General features: G+C 43.3%; 1 protein-coding gene across 2 annotated transcripts in view; it reads left to right on the forward strand.

Moving 5' to 3' along the window:
- The window catches only part of MGST1 (microsomal glutathione S-transferase 1), a 108,874-nt gene that overhangs the window by 42,209 nt on the left and 42,301 nt on the right, over nucleotides 1–24,364 (forward strand). The window contains exons 2-3 of one of the 2 annotated variants that reach the window (XM_078674031.1): nucleotides 510–632; nucleotides 4,773–4,929. In XM_078674031.1, coding sequence (XP_078530157.1) covers nucleotides 4,804–4,929 — 126 coding nt within the window. In that variant the 5' untranslated portion in view covers nucleotides 510–632; nucleotides 4,773–4,803. The remainder of the gene's footprint in view (nucleotides 1–509; nucleotides 633–4,772; nucleotides 4,930–24,364) is intronic. The other variant, XM_078674030.1, reaches the window with a different exon arrangement.

Below are 24,364 nucleotides of genomic sequence, written 5' to 3' on the forward strand. Positions count from 1 at the left end.
AATTTGTGTCATCCATCTGTTAACCCATTCCTGCATTTCCTCACTCACCCATCTAAAATTGCACATCCACAATAACACACACATAATGACATGTAGTACCACAGTGTGCTCCCTTCTTTTCTAAATGGTATATCTGTGCTCCCAGAATACTCTTAGTGTGGTTTAAGGGATTGCTCTCCCACTTTGGTCATTAGTGGGTTGCTTATACATGCTCTCCTTTGGTTCGCCTGTGTTTTCATTCTACTGTTGGCGTGTTCAGTGTACATGCAGTCTCGATGAGATCTGTGCAGCGTGTGGTTTCTCAGCATGCTCTTTGACTGCTCTCTCTCTCTTTCCAGATGTTAGTGTCATCCTTAGATTTCACTTTATGGATGTAGACTTCTACAAAAATCAGCAAATACTAAATATGAAACATACATATGGCAGTAAATATGTATATTCAAACATTTCTTGGAAATGTAAAAATGCACCTGCTGCTTGAAGACACTAGTCTGCCTTTTGCTGTGTAGGAGGCAACCGGCAGGGACGGGGGAGGCCAGACATCCCACTGTACATGCTTGCAATGAGTGACTGTATCTGCCTGTTGGGGAATGCCTGGGAGGTTCATGGAGGCCCCTTGCCCCTCTTCCAAGGTAAGTTGCACACAGTCAGTGCACCTACTGATAGCCTCTTTGCCTCTTCTTCTGCGTCTGTAATACAGTCTAGATCATGGGTACTCACAAACTTTCTCTCGGGGCCAAATTTACAGTGTGGTTTGTGTCCGAGGGCTGCACCAGTGGGGGTGGGGTCAGTGGGGGAGGGGGCGGGGCTGGAGCAACAAAAAAAACTGTGACCATGAGGTTGAACACAGGTCCCTGCAGCGGACGCCTTCGTCCACTGAGACACCAGACCCGGCATACACACATCTCTCTCTCTCTCTCAACCTCTCTCAACCTCTCTCAACCTCTCTCAACCTCTCTCAACCTCTCTCAACCTCTCACAACCTCTCACAACCTCTCACAACCTCCCTCAACCTCTCTCTCCCTCCATCTCTCCCTATTTTTCCCTCTGTCTCACTCAGATTGTCTCACTCCCTCCCTGACTCCCTCTGTCTCACTCCCTCTGACTGTCTCACTCCCTCTCTTTCTCTCTCCCTCTCTCTCTGTCTCCCTCTGTCTCCCTCTCTCTCCTTCCCTCTCCCTCTGTCTCCCTCTCTCTCTTCCTCTCTCTCCTTCCCTCTTACTCTCCCTCTCTGTCTCCCTCACTCTCCCTCACTCAGTCGCCCTCCTCACTCTGTCGCCCTCCTCACTCTGTCGCCCTCCTCACTCTGTCGCCCTCCTCACTCTGTCGCCCTCCTCACTCTGTCGCCCTCCTCACTCTGTCGCCCTCCTCACTCTGTCGCCCTCCTCACTCTGCCGCCCTCCCTCCTCACTCTGTCTGTCACCCTCCCCCCTCCATCCCCCCTCCCTTTGTCTGTCACCCTCCTCCCTCCCTCCTCCCTCTGTCACCCTTCTCCCTCCCTCCCTCCTCCCTCCCTCTGTCTGTCACCCTCCACCCTCTGTCTGTCACCCTCCTCCCTCCCTCCTCCTTCTGTCTGCCACCCTCCTCCCTCCCTCCTCCTTCTGTCTGCCACCCTCCTCCCTCCCTCTGTCTGTCATCCTCTGTCTGTCTCCCTCTCTTTGTCTCCCTCCTCTCCATTTCTCTGTCTCCCTCCTCCTCCTTCCCTCGCTCTCCGTCGCTCTCCGTCTGTCTGCCTCCCTTTCCCTCCCTCTCTTGCTCTCCCTCTGTCTGCCTCCCTTTCCCTCCCTCCCTCCCTCTCCCTCCCTCTCCCTCCCTCTCCCTCCCTTTCCCTCCCTCTCTCTCCCTCTCCTTCCCTTTCCCTCCCTCCCTCGCTCTCCCTCCCTCTCCCTCCCTTTCCCTCCCTCCCTCTGTCTGTGTCTGCCCCCCTTTCCCTCCCTCCCTTGCTCTCCCTCCCTCTCCTTCCCTTTCCCTACCTCTCCCTCCCTTTCCCTCCCTCCCTCTGTCTCCCTCCCTCTACCTCCCTCTGTCACCCTCTTCATCTCACCCTGCCTGTGTCAGCCCAGGCTGAGAAAGCTTCCGGGCACAGACACACACACACACAGCTGTACCCGAGCACTTCACAGGTCTTTAAAAGACCATTTGTATGTTAATGAGGCTTTTGTATTTCACCTCTTAGTGCCCCAGGTTGGGAAATACTCCTCCAAAAATTGCACAGAGCACTTGTACTTTTGTAGGATATGGTAGTGTCTTTTTCTTTTCCCTAAATCCGAATTATAACTGCTATTAATTCTTCTGTGTACCTCTATTTAATCAGGTTTTTCTGACAGCCCATAGTGTGTTTTAACTGAAATAAGTCTGTTTGGGTAGTAAGCTTTTCTGTATTGAAATGATGTTGTCCATCGTAGAGCTTAGTCTACTGAAGGAAAAAAGTGTTCTCTTTTAATTGTTTGTATTTTAGTATAAAATTGAACTTGTAATTTTATTTTGCATTCTGGTATGTACGGGATGATTTTTTACTCATGCATTTTATGTGGAATTCTTTGGAATTCTAAATCATAATAAATATTAATTGAATTGAATTGGGAAAAGAAGTGAATCTGATGATTTCTGTTGTTTCTGTTCAGCATAACCCTCTATTGGCCTATGCAACCAGTTAAGGTACTTTAAGGCTTTCAGTCACCCAGAAACGTATTTGTTTACAACTCTGTTTTATTTTCCACCAAAAGAGGTGACTTGTGGAAAATAATTTCTCTCCTTGTGCCCAATTATCCTGAATGTGGTTACCTGATGGAATATGATAATAAGGAGTAACTAGGGTGTAGTTAAGTAATCTTACATTTTTCAATGAGTATTGTGTTGCTTCTGCATGAATCTCTGGGGAAATTCTTACTTTTTCTGTTCCATAGAGTTAACGTGATGCGTGTAGGCCAAAAATGGAGCATATCTTGGTTTCTTCTCCTGAAGATCACGATCATGTCACAAATCGCATATAAATTGAGTTCTTAAGACTATCCAAGTAGTAAGTAGTATGGCTGGTTCAAATACATTATTGAAGTCTCCTGTAAGTACGAAATTCATATTTGAATCTTCAGGTTTCTGTTGATTAATCTATTTCAAAATGTAGACTGGGTTATCATTTTTCCAAGCTTTTGAGGAGGCATTTAAACAATATATTAGTTTAGATCAACCAAAATTGAATGTCTAAAATGTGGGTATAGTCTGATTAAGTTACAACTGACATTACCCTGTATGCTATGTTATGCAGATTTGTAGAGCGCACAATCACCCAGGAAAGCATCCTGGTCCTGTAGTATAATCGAGTTAACATGCAGATTGGGAAACCCCCGATATATGTTTTATAATTGACAATTTGTTTGCAGGTTTTTACAAATCTCTTGGATGCACATTTTTATCATATATCTGTATGAAAGATATGATATCATCCTTCCAATTCATTGTTATGTTCGCTGATAGTAGTGATAATGAGTATGTCAGAGGTTCTTTATGCTTATGGTGCATAGGTTTGGAAATGACCTGCTAGATGTAGGTTACAATGGAGTACCATTTTCATGATCAAGAGCACCTGGAATCCAAGTCCAGTTATTAAGGGTTATACAAAGTAATTGTCCTGTAGGATTTATTCATAGGTATATATCATACATTATAACTGGTGAATCAACACTATACTTATTTCCACTACTTCAACCACGTTTAATGTCAGCATTAGAATGGCAAACATAAGTCCACTCTTTTTTAGTGCATATTCAGTGCTCATTGTGATGTGAGTATTTACATTGGCCATAAAAGCACAAAAATAATCATCAGTCCAGTGTTTTAGTGCATTAGTAGTGTTCTCAATGTGATTCAAATCCAATTACAACCAGAGATGTGTCAACGTTTCGAGCTGGTTGTTACTTTAAGGTCCTCACCAAGATAATTGTCGTTTGACTCAAATATTCTCTCCCAGCAAGTATCAACAGGTTCCTTTTGTTTTTCGGGGTGCACGTTCAAACAAAGTTGCTTCCAAATGATAAGGTTTATTTGTGTAATATGCCGAGCACCAATATCTGCTATCTTGGCTCCTGTATTAGAATGACCAGCAAGGTCATCCCTAACAATGAGAGGGACACCAGTTGATACTCCTTGAGAGAGACTATTTGAGCCAGGTTACAATTGCCTACATGAGACCCTTAAAATACCGAATGGGTCAAAACGTCTATTTGATCTCTACAGAAGTCTTGAAAATACTTACCAATGGGAGATGCTGAATTTCCCCAAAAGAGCCTTTGTTTTTGTTCCTCTGTCGAGCAGGTTAGCAACTCACGTTTGCAAATGTATTTGCTTTATCTTGTTTTGATTTATGTTCTACTCTAAACAGGTGATGTCTTAATTATTTATTCCACACCTATTAAAAAAAATAAAAATTATAATTATGTGAATGGGAAATGTGTGTGAGCAGGTTCTATGCTAACATGGACAGTACCTCGGGTAATAGCAAACACGCTTGTTTCGGATAATCTTGTAAAGCAGCAAATGTACTAGGATGAGGGATTTGGAGATGAAGAGGACTTTTTCTTCATGATTTTTTTAAGTATTTTATTTTTTGTGAAATGAAAAATATGTTACACGTGGTTGATGGCGGAGTTAGCCATAACCGCTGCTGGGGGAAACTTTGAAATGGAATTAGCTGAAAAGTTTTTAGTCTTCAGAAAGTTAATTATAATGTGTTTTAGTGGAGATCACAATCTGTAATGTGCATATGTCTTGTTTAGTTCATTTAGGGTATTTCTAACTGGGAAAGAAATGGCAAAACTTACAGAACTTATTGACAGTGAAGTGTTCCTGGCCTACTCCACCTACGCCACCATCGTCCTTTTAAAAATGATGTTAATGAGCCTATGCACTGCATACTTCAGACTTACAAGAAAGGTAAGCGGGGAGCAAGGTAATTGTGTTATGGAACCAAAAAAAACAAGATATTGTGGGTTTCAGCTTTCAAATGCTGGATTTGTTAAAATAATGAGCTGCAGGTTCTTTTCTTAGCCAGGTGATATTGACTTTAATTTGCCACATTGAGTTTGACGCCAACCCTGATTATGAGGCAGTCTTTCAGATACAATTATTGGTGATACAGCAGTAACTAGAATATCTCTGCTGCTAAAAATGAGCTTATTTTATGAGTAAGTATTGGCAATGATGTGTGCACCGGTTAGTACTGTGCAGCAATAATCATTTGTAACAGAGATGGCTGGACATATTAAAATCTGAAGTTTCCTGAAATTATGTTTCCATTTGTACAGTGCACGGGTCTCTCATTTAGTTATTTGGTGCATTCATAAAGTTAATTCAAATAGTACAAAATATAAGTACGTTAAATTAGGTTTTTTTTTAGATATTGCTGCTAACATTACATTAACTGTGGGTTGTTTACCGTAAATGTTGTTCATTATCTTTCTTTTGAAATGGAACAGATCATGTAGGTTGTCCAGTTAACATTATGTTTTTTTAAATATATATATAATCGAATATTGTATGAAGGTACTTGTGCAATGCACGCTTTAGTGCAGGGATGCCAATATTTTATTTTGTAATATTGTCTTGCCATTTGCATACAGGTTTGAAAATAAAATCAAACAATTCATAAGAACTAGACTTTTTTTATACAAAGTAATAGCTAAATAGTGAAAAGGGAGACTAAATGAGTTGACCACAATAAAAAGGAGCTTAAAAGAAAAGCTGTTTCATCCTAGAAGTGAAGGTATAAGCATACGAGTAAGGAGAACAATGCAGTGAAAAGTTAGAAACAAATATAGGTTAAAGTGAATGTCAAGACAAGATTTTGTTTGCAATATGTCCACAAAAAGCTTGCTCCACTAGTGTTTGTTTGCTTGAACCTGGGCAGAATGCCACACTTGGAAGTACTCCTCAATTGTAAATCATTTTATGTGAAACAAATAGCTCCCTTTCAAGCAAGCATTGGAAATTATGAATGGGGGGGGGGGTGCCATGGGTTGTGCGCAAGAGGCTGGTTTGCACATGGAACATTCCCCTCAGGGAATCAAATTTTGTGCCATATTGCATGAATTCAACTTAACATCGGCGATGAATAGGCTGCTCCCGGAGAAAACTGACATTGTCCCAACATTCATCGGGAGATGGTGCAAGTCTTTTATTGATTTTACCTTTGTCTCCACGCCATTTTATTCCCTCGTTAAGGCCTTTTCTGTTAAGGTGAATGCCCATAGTGACCACAATCCCATATATATCTTAACAGAAGGGCCCGAGTTAACAAGTCTACCAAGGAGGCCTCGGGGCACCCTATAATAGCCGTGGATAGTGGGAGGAGATTAAAGTGGGATCAAATTGTTCCAGAGCAGTTTCATGAATCCCTTTTAATGCAGTGTCACAAGGAGTTTACCATTTGCCTAGATAGCGTGGCAACCCCTACAGACATTATGGATGCCTTTGGAAGTATTTCCAGTGGCATAGTGAAGCTACTACGGACCCCAGGGGGGTGCCCTATGCATTAAAGACCAAGATGGTTTGACTCTGAATGCACTCGTGACTTCAGAAAACTGAAAGAGGACCTGGGAGTGACACCTCATGACCAGGTGGCTGTTAAGAACCTTCGGAGAGTCTACAAGATTGCCCTAGCAAAGCGCAAGTCTGCCCTGAAGGAGGAGGTCTGGTCAGAACTAGTAGAGGCCAGTACCCTGAGCAATAGCTAAAAGTTTTGGAGCATCATTAATAGCATCATTTTAGCAGGAGACAAGGGTAACCTAATGGATGCCCACATCCTAGAGGAAGACTGGGTAAACCACTTTGAGGGCATTTTTCAGACCGATACCGTGCCAACAGAAGGACCGGAAAGGGAGGAAGGCAAGTCTGAGATGGTTTTTCAGCTTCAAGAGGTTAGATCTGGTATTATGGGATTGTCAGAAAACAAGGCCCTGATAGGATTCCCCCAGACCTTTACATCGCCAAAGTAGAAACCTGGGTGCCTGTACTGACAGCAGTCAATAATGCATCAGTTCAGGCTGGTTGCCCATATTCTTGAGCCCTATCGACCATTGTCCCAGTTTTTAAAAAGGGAGATTGGGACAGCACTCTTTGCTATAGGCCAATCTCTCTTTTAGATTACTTGGTGAAAGTGGCGGATCGCATGGTTTTGAACAGACTTGAAACCTGGAACAATGTTTAAACCTGTATATGGTTTTGAACAAGTACACTGTGGCTTCCCCCCGTTCTATCCATCTAGCCTTTATGGATCTTTCTTCAGATTTCGATCGTATTAATAGATCGAAGCTCTGGCAGATGATGTCCTCCATTGGCATCGACGGGACATTGTTTTGTTTCTAAGGCATCTCCACGGAGACTCAAAAGTAGTTGTCCGTTACTCAAAAGATCTTAAGGTAACCCACAAGTTTAATATTAAGAGAGTGTTGCGCATGGGGTGTATCCTGGCCACCTTCCTTTGTAATTTATATATTATCTCTTTGGAGAAGGCCCTCCTGGAGGCAATAGCTGACTTCCCACAGGTAGGCAAGCACAGCGAGCCAGTTCTCCTATATGCAGATGATGCTGTCCTCATGGCGAGGACAGCCATGGGGCTACAACTTCTGTTGAACTTCTTTGTCCCATTCATGGAGGACCTGGATCTGCTGGTTAATCACAGCAAATCATTTGTCATGCAGGTGGGACCTTGCATAGCAAAGCAGTTTATTTTTAAGATAGGAACCTTGTCGATCCCGATGACAAATGTCTTCTTTTACCTGGGAGTAGTGTTTGACGATGCTCTGAGTTGGTCCTCCCTAATTATCCAGACTAAGGGGGATCTGGTCAGAGCGACCGCAACTGTTTTGAACTATGTTTCTAGAGTGGGGGGAAACCGATAGGGGTCCTCTTGAAGATTTTCAGATCCAAATGTATCGCAAAGGCTAGTAATGGTAGTGAGATATGGGGCCACACTGGGCTGGAGGCTCTGCAAGGTGCAGAAAACACTTTCCTGAGAAGGGTACTCTCATTACCGCAGAGTGTCCTGTGCACCAATAGCTCGGGATGGCTTTTCTCTCAGACAAACTGGCGTTTCGTCCATTAGCACTGTGGTTAAAGATTTGGGCCAAGAAAGGAAACGTCATTGGAAAGGTTAATCTAAAGGATTATGTAATCAAGAAAGGGTTAGCCTATTAGCATGTGGTACAGGACTCAGGACTGTTTGGGAAGAGATGAGGGAAACGATTAGTTTCTGTACGAAGCCCTCACCCACCAACCTAGTTGGTGGCATGCTTGATCATCGGGCCCACCCAGTGACACCGAATGTGTCCGGGGTGTGCTACAACGCCTGTGTTACAGTGGAGCAGGTATTTTACTGAGTGTGCAGTGGAGGTGATGTGAAAGTGAAAGATTAAAAGCTATTTAGTGGTCCCAGTTCCCAGGGGGGTTATTTTTAATGTCTGGGCCTCTAATAGCAATAAAAAAAAGCCAATGGATGTAGGTGGAGTAACAGTTGGGGACTGCATCCAGTGGGGGGTCTACCTGTTTCAGCCAGGCCTTTCATTAAAACTGGCTTTCCTCAGGACCTACAACTATGTGAAGGTGAAATCTACACTTATAGTGAGTGTGTGATTTAAAATGTGATGTACGCGCTAAGGTGCCATACATGTGGGAGGGGGTTTCCCTCTCATAACATTACTGGACACACAACATTTAGGACAAAAAAACATACAGTTTAGAGTCTTAGCATGATATGCTGAAAGTCATCATCACATAAATACATATTTTCCGGTTGGTACATGCTATAATGTCGGGAAAATGCGGTAAAAAGTGAAACCGTAATGGTGATACGGTTTGGTGATTTTACAGAGTTTATGCGGAGGAACGTGTTGTGGACTTTGTCGGGTTGATACATATGCATGAAGGAAGTGGACACATTAAATAGGTATCCTTACACTTGCAAGTTGCAGTTAATGCCCATATGGATGTTTCCGGCAGTGGTGCTGACCCTGTAATGAAAAGGCAAGTGGCGCGTGGGCCATTAAGACTTGTGGGGAAAAGAGTTTCTTACCCGTTGCCAATTCCTATAGGTCTACTCACGACTTGGTGGATCAGGACCATTTTGGAACCTGTGCAGCTGCGGCAGATGTCCGTAGGAACTGGTCCTCGGTTGCGCCGAAGCCTAAGTATCCTTCTCGATGTGGTCATGTGTTCCTCGTGGTTCCTGAGAGTAGCGTCTCTGGAATGAAAATATATAGGAAAGACTACGCATGTGCAGGCGTCAGAGCGTCCGTTGTCATGGTGAGTAGACATGCTCCTGTTTTGAGGGTGGATCTACATTTAAGATTAAAGCTACAGATAAAAGGAGAAAAAAAGGGCTAAAATGAAAGGAAGCATGGGCTGGTCAGCACAGCTGCCGGAAACATCCATAGGGGCATTAACTGCCCTCGTAACTCCACACTAGTCACCGAACCTTTTTCACACAGGCGAGCACAAGCCAGCCTGCACTTCCTTTCATTTTAGCCCTTCTTTTATCTGTAGCTTTAATCAAGATATATCGTAAATCAGACAGCTGTACACTACCAGAAACGCTGCACTTGGGAGCCTCCTAGTCAGCCAATATCAACCTAGGAGATTCATAGTTAATACCCAAGCTAATACCTGGGTCAGGTCTCATTACAACATTTTCCCACATGCATTCACCCCCTAACAGCTTGCTGTGAAGATCTCAGAGTTCTAATAAAGTGCTAGTGTTCACCTAGTAGGCAGAAGATTCTTGCACTGCAAGACATATTTGCTGAACAAGACCTCTTTAGAATCATTCACTTCCCTGTGCATAGGGCATGCTGAATATGTATATGAAATGGTTCTTATCTCTATTACTACGATATTTTAAATGAAAGATTAAAAAAACCTATTTTAAATGAAAGATTAAAAAACCTTCTTCAGAGCCAAAGTTATTCTATTTTAAAAACATTGGTGGTTTTAAGTGACAGGGAAACAATGTGTAAAGGGGATGTAAAGATCTTGCTCTTTAACCATGTTTAGCTCTTTAAAAAAATATATTATGACATAAATGACTAAAAGTCCATACTTTCCCTCATATTCTTTACCAGCTAATTTCATATTGGCCATAACACCTCAATGCTCATTCACTTCAGCTTGCTCCAAAGAAAAGGCTTTAAATCCAACAATACCTAGTCCAGCAAAATGGCTTTCAGCAATGCCTAACTTTTGGGTGAGTACATATACAATATTAGCATTCTAGTTCTTCATTAGCATTCTGTGGTGAAGCTGCAATAGAACATTGCAGAATTAATTGACAGACTGTTACTACTGTTGGAAGTCCATTTTCAAACCACATTTCCTTAAATTAGTACGGCACCTCCATATATTTCAAAATGACATATATTTCAATATGACATAAATGTCTTATAACATAAACATTCCCAACAAGCATGCTTTTTGTAACATTCCACCTACATAGTCCAATGAACAACACACAATCTAACAAGCATTTTTGTGACTTTCACCCTAAATAAAGATCTTATTTACAATCTAAGTATCGTGCAACTGAAAAGACACTTGCATGCAATTATTCACCAGCGGATAATTAGGCCTCCGACTGCTTCAGCCTTCTTACTCCATCCCAGTCTGTAGCTACCTGGGAGGGCCTTCCCCTTGGATACAATTGTGTCTATGTTATACAGGAATGGCGACGCTCCCATTTTACTAAATAAAAACTCATGCTCCACACTTATTAAAACTGGCCTCAAAAGCTACCCTTAATTCTCCTCCCCACTACAGAGCCAGTCCCAACACAGATCTTGACAGACAGGATGAACTCTACCTTGTAGGTTGGTTAGAAATTCCTCCTACATTTCCCAGTGCTCAGTGGTGGGAAGAGTTTCAAAGCAATCATCCAAGGGGATGGCATCCTGATGTGGTTGTATGATAGAGGCACACCTGGCTGAACCACACATGCCTCTGCCACTATGCAGCCTGAACCACAAATGTGTCTTAACCACAGATTCCTTTACCATGCATGCCTTTACCAAGCAATTTGATTGTAAAGGCATGACTGGTAAGGGGGTATGCATGGCTAAGCTCGCCACTACTCCCACCCCTCCCTTAATCTACAAACCCACTACCTGCTGCTTATCATACACAATGCCTACCCCCTTCCACCCTGTGTTGCAGGACTGCTTTTAAAATAGAAATTGTGCCCACACTCGACTTTGGTGTGTGGGGCACTTAGAAATGGATCAACTACAATGTTTTGGCATTGTTGGTCCCCCCGGGTCTCCCCTAGGTGTTCGGGGGGGGGAGGGGGTTGAGGTACTTATAAGGAGAATCCTTATAAAAAAGGTTTTTATATGCCCTGGAGTTAGTGAAATTGCACATTCACTCCCCACATTGTAGTAAAGTGCTTCCCAAAATCGAGCTTTGTGCTAGGAGCACCATGGAATGAGGATCTGCAATATTTTCCTAGGTGTCCCAGGGCTGGAGGGTCCTGCAGGAATGAGCAGGGGCCTTATAAAACCTGTTTTATAGAAAGGCCCTGGTATCGGAGAAATTGCCCAGTTTATTTTTCCATTGCAGATCCCCAGCCCATAGGTTAACATTGGAAGAGGTTATTAGTTAATAACTAGAGAAAGAAAGCCCTACAACTAGGATTAAAGGACTCAGGAGAATGGTCATGATAAATCCAACAATATGGTATGTTTTAACTTCTTCCAAAATGTACAGAGAGGAAGTTTATTTACTCTTTTGTCTGTAAGCCAAAATTCCAAATTGTACTACTCTGCCAAGATTGGTCAGAGATAAGTGGATAAGCCTGGCTGCTTTAAAGAGGTGATTATAATGACCCCTGGGGTTAGGAAGCCTCTCGGGGAGGAGAGGGTGCTGGGCATAGGAATTCCAGAGCCAAGGGAGGGGTAGTAAATAATGCTCTTCAAGCGAAGAGGGAGAAAAGTTATCAGTTTCATTTACAACTCTCCTCTTTGAACCAAGACTGATGCTAGGTTTAAGAAATGAATGTGTAGATGCAAGGGGGGAGACTATGGAGATTAGCCATCCTAGAGGTGTGGTTAGCCAGCTCTTCTCCCTCTGCTGAAAGTTCTGACATATTGAATTTTGGAAGAACAGTTGTTTCTGGGTTAGCATTTTACCACACTTTGGAGAAAGTGGCCATGCTCTGGAATGTTGCCCTGCACCTCATTGGACAGGAATGCCCTCCTGCTTGACCCCAGAGAACACTGAATAAGTAGATCAACTTTTGAAACCTAAGAGAATCAAACGGGCCCACACTGAAGAGTTTGATGTGCATTCACCAGGACTGGATTTCGCCTTTTGCACCATCTGAAACTACAGTCCTGTGGATCAAACCTGCTTCAAAAGGACTAAAGGGTGGACTCTCTGCAAGCTACAGGTTAACAGAGCACACCTGGACCATCACCACAAATAATCCTCAGCCTGGAGTGCTACCAGTTGATTTGCAAGCGTTTTGTCCAACCGGATTGTGGGAATTGAAGTCTCACACTTTCAAGTACCCTCTTGGAGATTCCAGACCCTTGGATCGTGTGTGGGACACTTTGGACCTGCAAGAAGAGCTTCAGGAAGGAGTTCTAACAAGATCAAGCCTGCTGGAGCGGGCTGCACGAGTCTGGTGAGAGATCCTCCAGAATATTTGCTAAATGTGAATGTTTCCCTGTCAGAGGCAACACAATGACATAAAGTGGCACTGTTGGTTTCTAAGCACTAGAAAGTGACTAATCTTTAACAATTCATAACTCTGGTTCCCTACAGTGGATATTCTTTGTTTTGGTGTCATTTAAAAGATAAGAATAATTCCTATTTTTAGAAAATGGTGTTGGAATTGTATTGTGTGTTGTGTCTTAAATATTAACTGAATCTTTGTTTTTAAATGCTTTACATACCTGTCTTTGAAGTTAAGCATGCCTGCCTGAAACCAGGCTACCAAGGGTTGAGCATGGGAATAATTTTCCAAGTCCTAATCTGAGCCCTATATTGAGTCAGTGGTATTATTGGCAGTGATAAATACATGTCTGCCACTACTAATAATCCACTTTCCAACATTCCCAAACTACCCATTCCCATAGCCTTTGGCCCTAAAAGCTTGCCCCTTAATCAACACTACCCAATCCATTCCCCCCCCACCGCAATCTCTGAAACTACCCCAACCCCTTCCATTGCCCTTAGGCCTAACACCATAACCCCTAATTTAAAAAACGACCCTGACTCTCCCAGCCCTAATAATTACTCTGCCCTCTCCTAAGCCCTCAAACATACCCGACCCCCACCACCAGCCCTGGAAACTACCCTGACACCCCTTCTAGCCCTTAAAACTTCACAACCCTCCACACCACTGAAAACTACCCCCCAGCCTGCAGCACAGCCCTGAAAACTACCCCAGCACAGCCCAACTTACTTCACTGCGTCCTCTGCCTCTCTTTCTGGTGAGCTCTCCTCCAGCCCTGAAAACTACTCCCCACCCCAGCACAGCCCCAAACACTACCTTCCTACCCTCAGCACAACCTATAAAACTACCCCACTTGTTCCCAGCACAGCCCTGAAAACTACCCACCTGCCCCAGGACAGACCTGAAACCTACCCCGCCCAGCACAGCCCCACTCAACGAGTCGTTTTCCTCTCTTCATGCCGATGTCTTGCTGCTTCCATTCCTGCAGCAGCCAGCAGCCAGCAGCCAGCAGCTAGACCATGCACTGCAGTAACCATGCATATGCGTGGTAAAAGCATATCGTGGTTACATTTGCAATGTCGTAATATGCGTGGCTGAGGCCACAGTGTTTCAACTGTTTCCCTCCTGATGATACATACACTTTTTTATCTGTAGTATGCCAAAGAGAGTGTCAAATACACACTCACTATCCCATTTTCAGTAAAAACCACAACTTGCCTCCTAATTTCCACACCTTCATAAAGTTTGACCAGCAGTAAAAGTAAATAAAAAGCTTGGGATACCTCACCTCTACCATCCCATTCCCATTTATATCTGCAACTGAGACAAAAATTTAAAAATGCCTCAGGAAACATGGTCTCATTTGGATTTGTTCCTCTGTGGTATAATGGGAGGGGTCAGGGACACATTTTTACTGGTTTTTACACGTAAACTTATTACAGTCTGTTTCAAAGCCTTAATGTTAGCATTGAACGTTGATGTTGTCAGTTGAACCAATTGCTCCTGCCATGCCAACAGTATTGCAATGCATATATTTGACCGGAATAAGATACCTTAATGTGTTGAGAGAGTTAATGTGTATACTTATAAAATGTCTATATGATTTAATGATTAAACTTAATAAAAATTGGTCAAAAAGGACTTTGATTTTGCCAAATCTCTACAGCACCCCTAACTTGTCTCACTTTAGGGGGGCTGCCCTAACTGAATGAGAAAGGAGAGTGTACCTGCTTCTCTCCTAATGACTACTGTTCTGGTGAGCACATATGCCTTGTGGATGTTGTGCCACATTTTGGATGGCCTATGATCATTCCTGTTATTCCCCATCCTGGATTTACTGTTAGTGTTAATTTTGGGGGCAAGGAAATAGAAGGAAATTTGAGATTTTAGACTAACATATGGAAATCTGACCATTCTGAATTCCTCAATTTTTCCCCCTTATGCAACATGGAGACTTCGCCTCCTAAGCGTGTTTTCTTGCCATTGAATTGGCAGTTTTTGAATGTGGAACTGGAAGAGTAGTGATTTTGGTGGATAAAGTGATAATTATTCTTAATGCAGGTCATCTTCCTCACATCTGAGGGTGAAAAATGTGTCTGTCCATCTGTCAGTGGAAAATGAGTCAACACCACTGAAGCTCCTACTTGGAAACTGGCCAGCCGAAAGCACACACATACACTAACTTTAGCCATAAAGAGGCTCAGGCAAAGCCCTTCCACCTTTTCATTATTGAAGTTTACCCAGTCAATACATTTTCTGAATATGTCTGCTGATCCTCATAGGTGCAAAGAAATGGTCTGTGAGTTAAAATCATAGGTAGTCTGCAATAGTGCTTTCCTGTTGGCAACACACATCAATGCTGAAGTCTTGCATTTTTGTGCTGTTATACTACATCTTTCCAGCAGATATATCTCTGCTGCTGGACCATGACGGGTGTGCCCCTGATGCTGGAAAAAATATGGAACTAATATGTATCGATTCTGACCACACAACACATTCTACAAATTACCAATTTCTCCTTCTGAGTCTGACCTTGAAAGAACTACAATATATTCAGTGATTATTTTGAGCTGGTGGTTGCCGATGGGCCCCACCGGCATTCATTTTTAGGGATCAGCACCTATATTCCCTCATCAGTCATTTCCCCAGAGCAAGAGATGAAAGACAAATGAGAAAGAAGCATGAAAAGAAATACAGATAAACCATCACAAAGCAAGAAAGCAAGAAGCTGCATACATGAGATGAAGGGGCAGGGAGTGTCTGGTCATGGATTAAAGAGGGCAGAGATGGATTCCTGACTATGTAGCCTTGATATTCGCCGACATTTAATGACGTCTGCCCCAGTCTTCTGAGTAGAGCTCTGGGCGCCTCCACTCTTTATTTGTCTGCCCCAGTCTTCTGAGTAGAGCTCTGGGCGCCTCCACTCTTTATTTTACATATCAAGCACTGAGTACTTTTCATCAAAAACTGAATCCTTACTCGTTACTAGGTAATGTTCCTCTTTGTGCCTTGTGAACACAACCTCTACCATTGCTAACTCTCTTTCACTATCTCCTGTAATTGCAAATTGGCCTCCGATGTTGCTTCACAGTGCACTTGCCTTATTTGACCTACCGTTAACATTCATTTAAATATCCATAACATGGACACTGGCTCCGCACAGAGGAGTACATCTCTCCCACCCCATGATGTTGCCTTTTTAGGGTGTTATTCTGTTTCCGAAATGCTTGCATTGACATCCAGAAGGCACTACTTCACATCTAAAAAGTTAACTGAGTCATCACACTGAATCTTATTTATGTCATATTAGCATTGCATTCAGAAAGCAATCAGTCCTTTTTAGATCAGGCTTGATAGTTTAGCTTTCTTCGTGACCTATTATTACCAATTATTTAATATACAAATAAAATGTGCTTTTGTCTAAGTCCAGATGAGTATTGTTCTTCCACCTCATGCTACTGGCTATTTCATACCTCTTTCTGCCTGGAGACATGGATTTAAAATGCATGAGGGACCTTTTTACTTCGCAAAAGCACACCGAATCAGCACACACATTCATATAAATGCATTGGGTACAGAAAGTGACTACTTTGCTGTGTTTTTCATTGTAGCAGCATCAGGGTTTCCAGACATTTATTCTTGAATGATACTCAAGTCACACACACATGTACATATATGTGTTTACAAGCATACATGTGGAGATGGGTTTCATAGTCAACAAAAACCACAATTGTAAGGGAAGAAGAATATGTAAAGATTATAACTATCAAGCTGTATATAAACAAAAAAATCTATGTCCTATATACACAAAAAAGGAAGGGAAAGGAATATCGGGGTAGGGAACAATATGTAATTACTCTATGGTATTAAAGTGAAAACAAGAATATTAGGTGATTTACACTGTGAGCATAACAATCAGGAAAAAACTAAAAGACTTAATAGAAATATACAAATATCTACTAATTATTTGGAAAAAATACAAAGGGTGAGGTTAAGGTTGTTTCCGGACATCATCTGATGTAGTAATAATTTTTGTAGCAGAAGTGGCAGATAAAGATAAGTGCGTGGTTACTGGATGCAATAAGAGATCTCTTTTAATCGCTAGAGATATGGGAGAAATGTAATTAGTGTTTAATCTATGATGAAAACATACAGCTTTCCACCAGGTTCTCAAAGTAACTTTATCCGCTTGTTTCCAATTTGATGTTATTAAATGAAAAGCAACAGCTAACAATAGATCTTGGAGCTTAAAATTTGATGGTGACTGCAGCCATTGGAGTGACAAAGAGCCTAGGAGCATATTGGTTAAAGGAAAGGGAATATTGACTTTGAAAATCATCTTAATTTGTGTCCAAACCAATTGCAAAAAACTGATAAATAGGTGTGCATTCAAATAACATGTGCTTTAAGTCAGCAATAGGGCAGGGACAGGACCAATAAGTAGAATGGGTGTTTGATGAGAAGGACGCTAAAGTCATTTGATAAAATAACACTCGTTGATAAACAAAATAAAGGGTTTGTGTGGTGTTAGCAGCTCAAGAGGTTTTAGGAAGTTTAGACCATAACTTATCCCATGCTTCAGTTGGCCAACATTATGAAAAATCATTTTCCTATGCTAATTCGGTCTTTGATTTAAGCCAGTCTGAAGGTGCTTGTTAAGTCTTGTATATAGTGGAGGCAGAAGGGGAGGAATCTAATAGTGGGGAAAAAAAGTACATTTTGCAGGGGGATTAGAGGTATTTGGTAATGTAAGCAGGTATTGGTTAAGGGATGGATATAAAAAATTGTATTGCGATTTAAAATTAATTGATAAAGAAAACTTTTTTTGAAGGTCTGTAAACGAAAGGGGTTGATTGTTAAGTAAAAGTTGAGAGATCCATCGCAGACCCTTAGAATGCCTTTTTTTCCAATAAATTGTGCGACTGTTGATTCGTAATGATTTATTGGGCCAAATGGGTTGTTGTTGATAAGAATTAAGAGAGGGATAAGATGATGGTAGTAGAGGCGCCAAAAGTTTACGAGAGTCAGATATAGTTGGAGAACAACATAGAGATGAGTTCGAAGTGAAAGCAAGATTCTCTTGAAATTCAAAGGGGGAGATAACAGATGTCCCTTTTTGTACCCATGAGGGAGAAAAAGTTGGGAGTTCCAAAGAGAGCCATCGGGTAGCTTGTTTTAGAGAGAAAGCAGAATGATATGTAATCTAAGACATCCATTGGATCTATCAGTTTACATGGAAATTAAGGTATAGAAAAAGTAGTCCGCAAACCAGTCAGAAGAAGCACAAATTACATAACATTTTTTTATTTTAAGAGCTAAATTAATACCATTCTTTTTTAAGGTAAACCATAGTTTATACCAGCAAAAAATGAAGATGTGCAGCAGCCAAAAGACAATGAAATACAGTAAGTTTTATTTAATTAGGTGGTAAGAATATATACCTTTTTCAAATTTGCAACAGTATTAGAAGCGGTTGCTCCAAGGAGAGCATGCAAAAGGAGAGATGTGCTCAAAGGTTTAGTGGGTGGGAAATGATCCCAGATAGAAGTAAAGAGAAGTAGAATGGTTGGTGTATGATTGATTAAACATATCAATCTTGCTGGCCTGGCCTAAAAATATTTTACATGGTCTATTTACATTGTTTACAATCACAGATTGTTATCTTGTGAGGCAAGTGGGGGATATGTGAATGAAGTCCCAAGCACACGTTGGAATTTAGACAACGTTTCCCAATTTTTTAGCGAGCATATATAGTAATTCACATGACAAAATATACACAATTCCTTTATAATTCTCTTTTTTCGTGCTTTATTCTGTTGATTTCAGCCACAGCCAACATGTGTTTCGTCGCATATGGGGCATGATCCCGTGACTTCCTCAAGGCTGTACAAACATAAGCATACAAAATTCCATTGTATGTGATACTACCACATCATTAAGTTTCAACATAGCTAAAACTAAACATGCACTAAACAATAAAAATCAGCACCAAGTAACGTCACATGTTTATACAAGTTCCAGAGTTTGAAAACTAAGTTGATCTAATCCAAAAAAGATATAGAGCGAAGAGACATTCAAAATTATCCAAGAGTCACTAGAAGTGCAACCTTATTGCCCAAAATTTATTATGGGATGAAAGACGGAACCCTGATATAACGAACGTGATCATATAAACCAGTGTGAAATACGTGTGAATAGACGTAAATAGCCAATTTAGAAAATCAGCTGAGTGTGTAACACACATTGTGATCACCAAATCCTTTAGTTCCCCGTGCTATATTCAGATTCCGGAAAAGTATGTAAATACCTATATCTTCTAAATCTGAAATTTGCAAATTAGATAAGACAAGCGCGAATAAGTTAGGACATTTTATCCATATTGTTAGGCCATTGTGGCCCAATCAAAATAAGTCATCCCAAAATCAGTTAATTTTCACTGAGAGACACCTACTGTAAATGTGGTGATAATTCCGACCCACAAAGGGGTTCTAATTTGTAAGGCAATTGTCCAGAAATCAGTTTCCTTCCACTTTCAAATCCAAGTTTCCAATGTATTGGTTATCGTAATCTGATATCCAATATAAGACAATCAGGTCCAATCATTCTACCCCCTCACTAAAACCACTCATAATTATAGGTCAAGATTCCCCCTATTTCCTGGTAAATATAGCCCAGATAAGAAATGTTGTCATGATAGCCACAATTAATAGAAACCTCCTTGCAGTATCCTAAAACCGTATCCAGTCTAACATTAGTTAAGATACGTGTTATTCCACTAGTTCTTCAAGTCATAGTAAAGTGGTAATACGATAAGTATGTACATCGATTTGATGTTTCTATTCAATAGTATATACACAATTGATTCTAATATGTAAATCGTGTTATTACCTAGGTTCTATGTGGATAAAGTTGTAACATGATCAGCAAATACATCCATTCGATGTACTAATTGAGTATTATGTGCAGTATATACCCTCAATTTCGTTTCCAAAATCTGCATTTACAAATGTCCTTTGATGTGACCCAACGCTAGACCACGCTATTGCTTAAAGCGTTCTTTGTCTGTTCTCGGTTATCTCCAAAAGACACTCCCGATAGTTTCTTACCTCATATCAGGCCCGCAGAATACCGCAGACACATCCAGGAGCATGATGTAACCACCGTGTACGGTTGGTAAGCTCCCGACTCTTGATGCCATTACCATTTAAAACGCTCAATACTGCAGCCACTTCCTCATTGTGACCGCTTCCGGGTTCAAGTGATGAGCATAAATGGTGTCATGTGTCAATCACTGAACACGAAACAGAGAAGTATGTATAATCAGTACTGCTAGGTGTGATAAGTGTTCTCATCCACTCCTTTCAGTGATAGTTATACCGTGTTCGTGACTATCAAAGGTGTCAGGTTGTTGTTTCGTTTTGGCGTGATTTATGTACAACAATTATTCAATTCTGCGCATGTGAATTGTGATGAGGTGCATTCAGAATTCACTTACGTCTCTCCTTCGGATAAATTAAATATGTCACAATTAAGATATTATAGACTGTCCAATAAGCATGTAAACTTGTTCATAATCATATGTCGTTAAAGAAAAATTGTTTGATTGCAGAGATACATAATTTTCAAATCGACAGCTCATTGAAAATCCATGCAAATTCGATGGCTCGTAGATTTTAAGATATATCTTACAGTTAACAATCTATGTCAATTGTATAATAATACATTCAGGCACATATATCTCTTTCAATGATGCAGCTCATTTATCATCTCCCAGAAAGTAATGCAGCTCCTGGTCAATGTTAAGACCACACTCCGTTCTACGCATTTTCAGAATCCACAGAGCTTCTTTCCTGCGTAACATTAGTTCCCCGTTTCCCCCTCTAGGGTGTCTGGGTGTACAGTCAATGCAGTAGTATTCAAATTGTATGTTAGTCGTTTGTAGTGGGCATATGGACATGTGCGCTGCTAGGGGATACCTCATATCACCCTGTTTCACCGCCTCTATATGTTCACCAATTCTTTCCCTTAATGGTCTGATAGTGCTGCCTATGTATATCTTTTTACATTTGCATTCTATCGCATAGACAACCAATTTGGATAGGCAGTTGATGTTGGTCCTAATCTCGTATCTCTTGCCATAGGGACCATTGAAATGTGTTGTTATGTGTTGCCCATTTGCATGCCATGCACTGGTTGCAACTATGAAAACCCTTACCGTGTTGTGTTAACCAATTATCATTGTGTGCAGATGTAGGGTAGCTAGGGTTAACATGTTCCTTAAGGTAAGGCGTCTTCTGTATGTAATTGTCGGTTTTTTCATGACATACTTGTCTAAAAGTTTGTCTGTGCGTAACAGGTGCCAGTGTTGTCCCATACTGCGTCTTAAAACTTCTGACCAATTGGTGTATCCAGTGATCAACCGGATTGTGTTGGCCTCATTACTAGTTTTCATCCTGTCCCTAAGGGTGTCTTCACGTTTTATCATGTTTATTCTAGTTTCTGCCTTCTTTAGAGTAATTCCATCATAGCCTCTTTTGCGGAATCTAATTAGAGTCCCTGTCTTGAGCTCTTCAAATTCGGTGTCTACACTGCAATTGCGTCTCACTCTCATTAGTTCACCATAAGGGATTGCATGTATTTGATGAGGTGGGTGAGCACTTGACGCGTGTAGTAGTGCGTTACATGCTGTTTTTTTCCGAAAGATCCTACTCTCAATTTTGCCTCCTTGTACAAAGAATTCTATATCCAAGAAGGAGATCGTGGATTTGCTGTATTCAGATGTGAAATGAATATTACAGTCATTGTCGTTCATGTATTCTATGAAGCCTGCCAGTTTGGTCTGTGTGCCTGTCCATATCATTATACAGTCGTCTATGTATCGTCCCCAAAATAGGATGGAGTCATTCCACTGTTGGCCTTCTGGACCCCAGATTCTCCTTTCCTCCAGCCATCCCATAAAGAGATTAGCATACGAGGGAGAGAACCTGGAGCCCATAGCCACTCCTTGCTTCTGTCTGATCCATTTATCTTGGAACAGGAATATATTGTTATCCAAGATAAGTTCCATCATTTCGATAAGCATCTCAGTATGGTTCCATGCACTCGCTGCCCTTTTATTTAACATCTTTCTTACTGACATTAAACCAGAATCTCTCTTAATGCTGGTATAAAGTGCCGTAACATCTAGTGTTACCATGTACATCTTATCCTCCCAATTAAAGTCAGATAGGATACCCAAAATGTGCTTGGTATCTCTGATAAACGAGGGTAAGTTTCGCACTAGGGGATTCAGGAAGACATCTACGTATTCAGAGATCCTCTCCGTTGGGCCCCCCTACACCCGAGATAATAGGTCTCCCGGGTGGAAAAGGTAAGGCCTTATGCACCTTCGGTAGTTTGTAACTGCATGGATGTTAGACGGACCGGGAGGGTCGGCCGAGGATAAGGGGAGAGGTCTCCGGGGAGAGCCGTCTCCAGTGAATCGTACAGACAAGTAACTCCCCCCCCACAGACGGACACCACACAATGATAAAGTTCAACGATACTTTATAGGCAATTCTTCAAGTACGGTAGAATGGTACAAGGAGGTCTGGACTCAGGGGTCCCCTCTATTCTGGTCTCTGTTTGGGAAAAGGGTAGCGGGACAGTCTTGTTACCAAAAAGATGGAAATAGCTCTCAATCCTCGAGCTCGGTGGTGTAGATGAACGGGCCGCGGCGGAGCCAGCAGGTCCCGAGATGGATGAAGGAAGACGACGGTCCGCGGCAGAGCCAGCAGGTCCCGATGAAGGTGGTGGTTACAAACGGTCCGCGGCCACGCCAGCAGGTCCCGACGACGATGAAGGATAGGGTGGTTCCCAAAGCCGCGGCAGCGCCAGCAGGCAAGACGAGGGTGCACAAGACAGAGCTACGGCAGCGCCAGTAGTCCGTCAAGGATGAGTTCTTCTTTGCGTCTCTCGACTCCAAGATACAACTCCCGTCCTGCTCCGGAGCTGCCCCAGTTATAGGGCTGGTGTGCTTTGATGTCCGGACCCTCGCACCTGGAGGTCGGGAGGTCCGGGATGAGGGAGTCCCGACACCCAGCAGGGGGGTGGAGCCAGCGCCCGGGGAGGCGATGGGCGAGCGGCACTTGGCGGGGGAGAGCCATCGACACCTCTTGCTCCCATTGACTGACCAAGTAGCCCGCTCACCTCCTGGGTGGACGTTGGTGCCGGAATGTCTGAGGCCTGGCCAGGCCCAGGGTTGAGGTCGATCGGGGGCCAGGCGGCCTCGTGGTGGAGTGTCCAAGATGGCGCCCAGGATGGGCGCGCAGGCCGGTAGTGGGTCGGCCTACGCGGTCAACAGGTTCGAGTGTAGGGGTCCCTGCGGGGACGGTGGACGTGCAATGGTGGTGTGTGGTACTTGCGTGGCTGGGCTCGGGCCTGGTTGGGCCGGGGGAGAGCGGCCCTTCATGTGGCCTGTCCAACATGCGTCCCCCCCAGCTGAAGGCGGGGAGAGTTACCCATCCTCTTGGGGACTCTTCTCGTCGAGGCGGAAGAACCGGGACAGGCCATCTGCGTTGGCGTGATCTGGCCCAGGCCGGTGTTCAACTGTGAAGTCCATCCCATGTAGGGAGATGGACCAGCGTAGTAACTTCGGGTTTTCCCCCCGCATCTGCATCAGCCACTGCAGGGGTCGGTGGTCGGTCTGTACCCGAAAGGGTGTGCCAAAAAGGTAGGGCCGGAGCTTCTTGAGGGCCCACACCACCGCGAAGGCCTCCCTCTCTATGGTGCTCCAGCGTTGTTTCCGTGGTAGGAGTCGCCGGCTGATGAAGGCCACCGGTTGATCACGGCCTTCGGTGTTCACTTGAGACAGGACTGCCCCAATGCCATGGTCGGAGGCATCCGTCTGGACGATGAACTCCCGGCTGTAGTCGGGGGCCTGGAGCACAGGGGCGGAGCACATGGCGGCTTTCAATTGTTCAAATGCAGCTTGACACTCTGGGGTCCAGTTGACTTTCTGGGGCTGATTTTTTGACGTGAGTTCTGTGAGGGGCCTCACGATAGTACCATAGTCTTTCACGAACCTTCGGTAATAGCCCGTGAGGCCCAGGAAGGCTCGTACCTCGGTCTGGGTGATGGGGGGCTGCCAGGACTGGATGGCGGCAATTTTTAGCTGCAGAGGGGCCACCAGGCCGCTTCCCACCTGGTGCCCGAGGTAGGTTACAGACCCTTGCCCAATTTGACACTTGCTGGCCTTGATCGTGAGGCCAGCTCGCTGAAGGGCTTGCAGCACTGCTCGGAGGTGGTGGAGGTGCTCGGACCAATGGTTGCTGTATACAGCGATGTCGTCTAGGTAGGCGGCGCTGAATCCTTCGAGCCCCGCCAGGACCTGATTGACGAGCCGTTGGAATGTTGCTGGGGCATTCTTCATGCCAAAGGGCATGACGGTGAAATGGTAATGGCCATCGGGAGTGGAAAAGGCAGAACGTTCTTGTGCCCGGGGTGTGAGGCCGATTTGCCAGTAGCCCGCCGTCAGGTCGAAGATACTGAGGTAGCGGGCAGCTCCCATGCGGTCGATTAGTTCATCTGCCCGGGGGATGGGATGTGCGTCTGTCCTGGTGACCGCATTCAAGCCCCGGTAGTCGACGCAGAACCGGAGTTCTGGTGTGG

This window comes from Lissotriton helveticus, chromosome 1_1 (genome assembly GCF_964261635.1).
Source record: "Lissotriton helveticus chromosome 1_1, aLisHel1.1, whole genome shotgun sequence".
Taxonomy (NCBI): domain Eukaryota; kingdom Metazoa; phylum Chordata; class Amphibia; order Caudata; family Salamandridae; genus Lissotriton; species Lissotriton helveticus.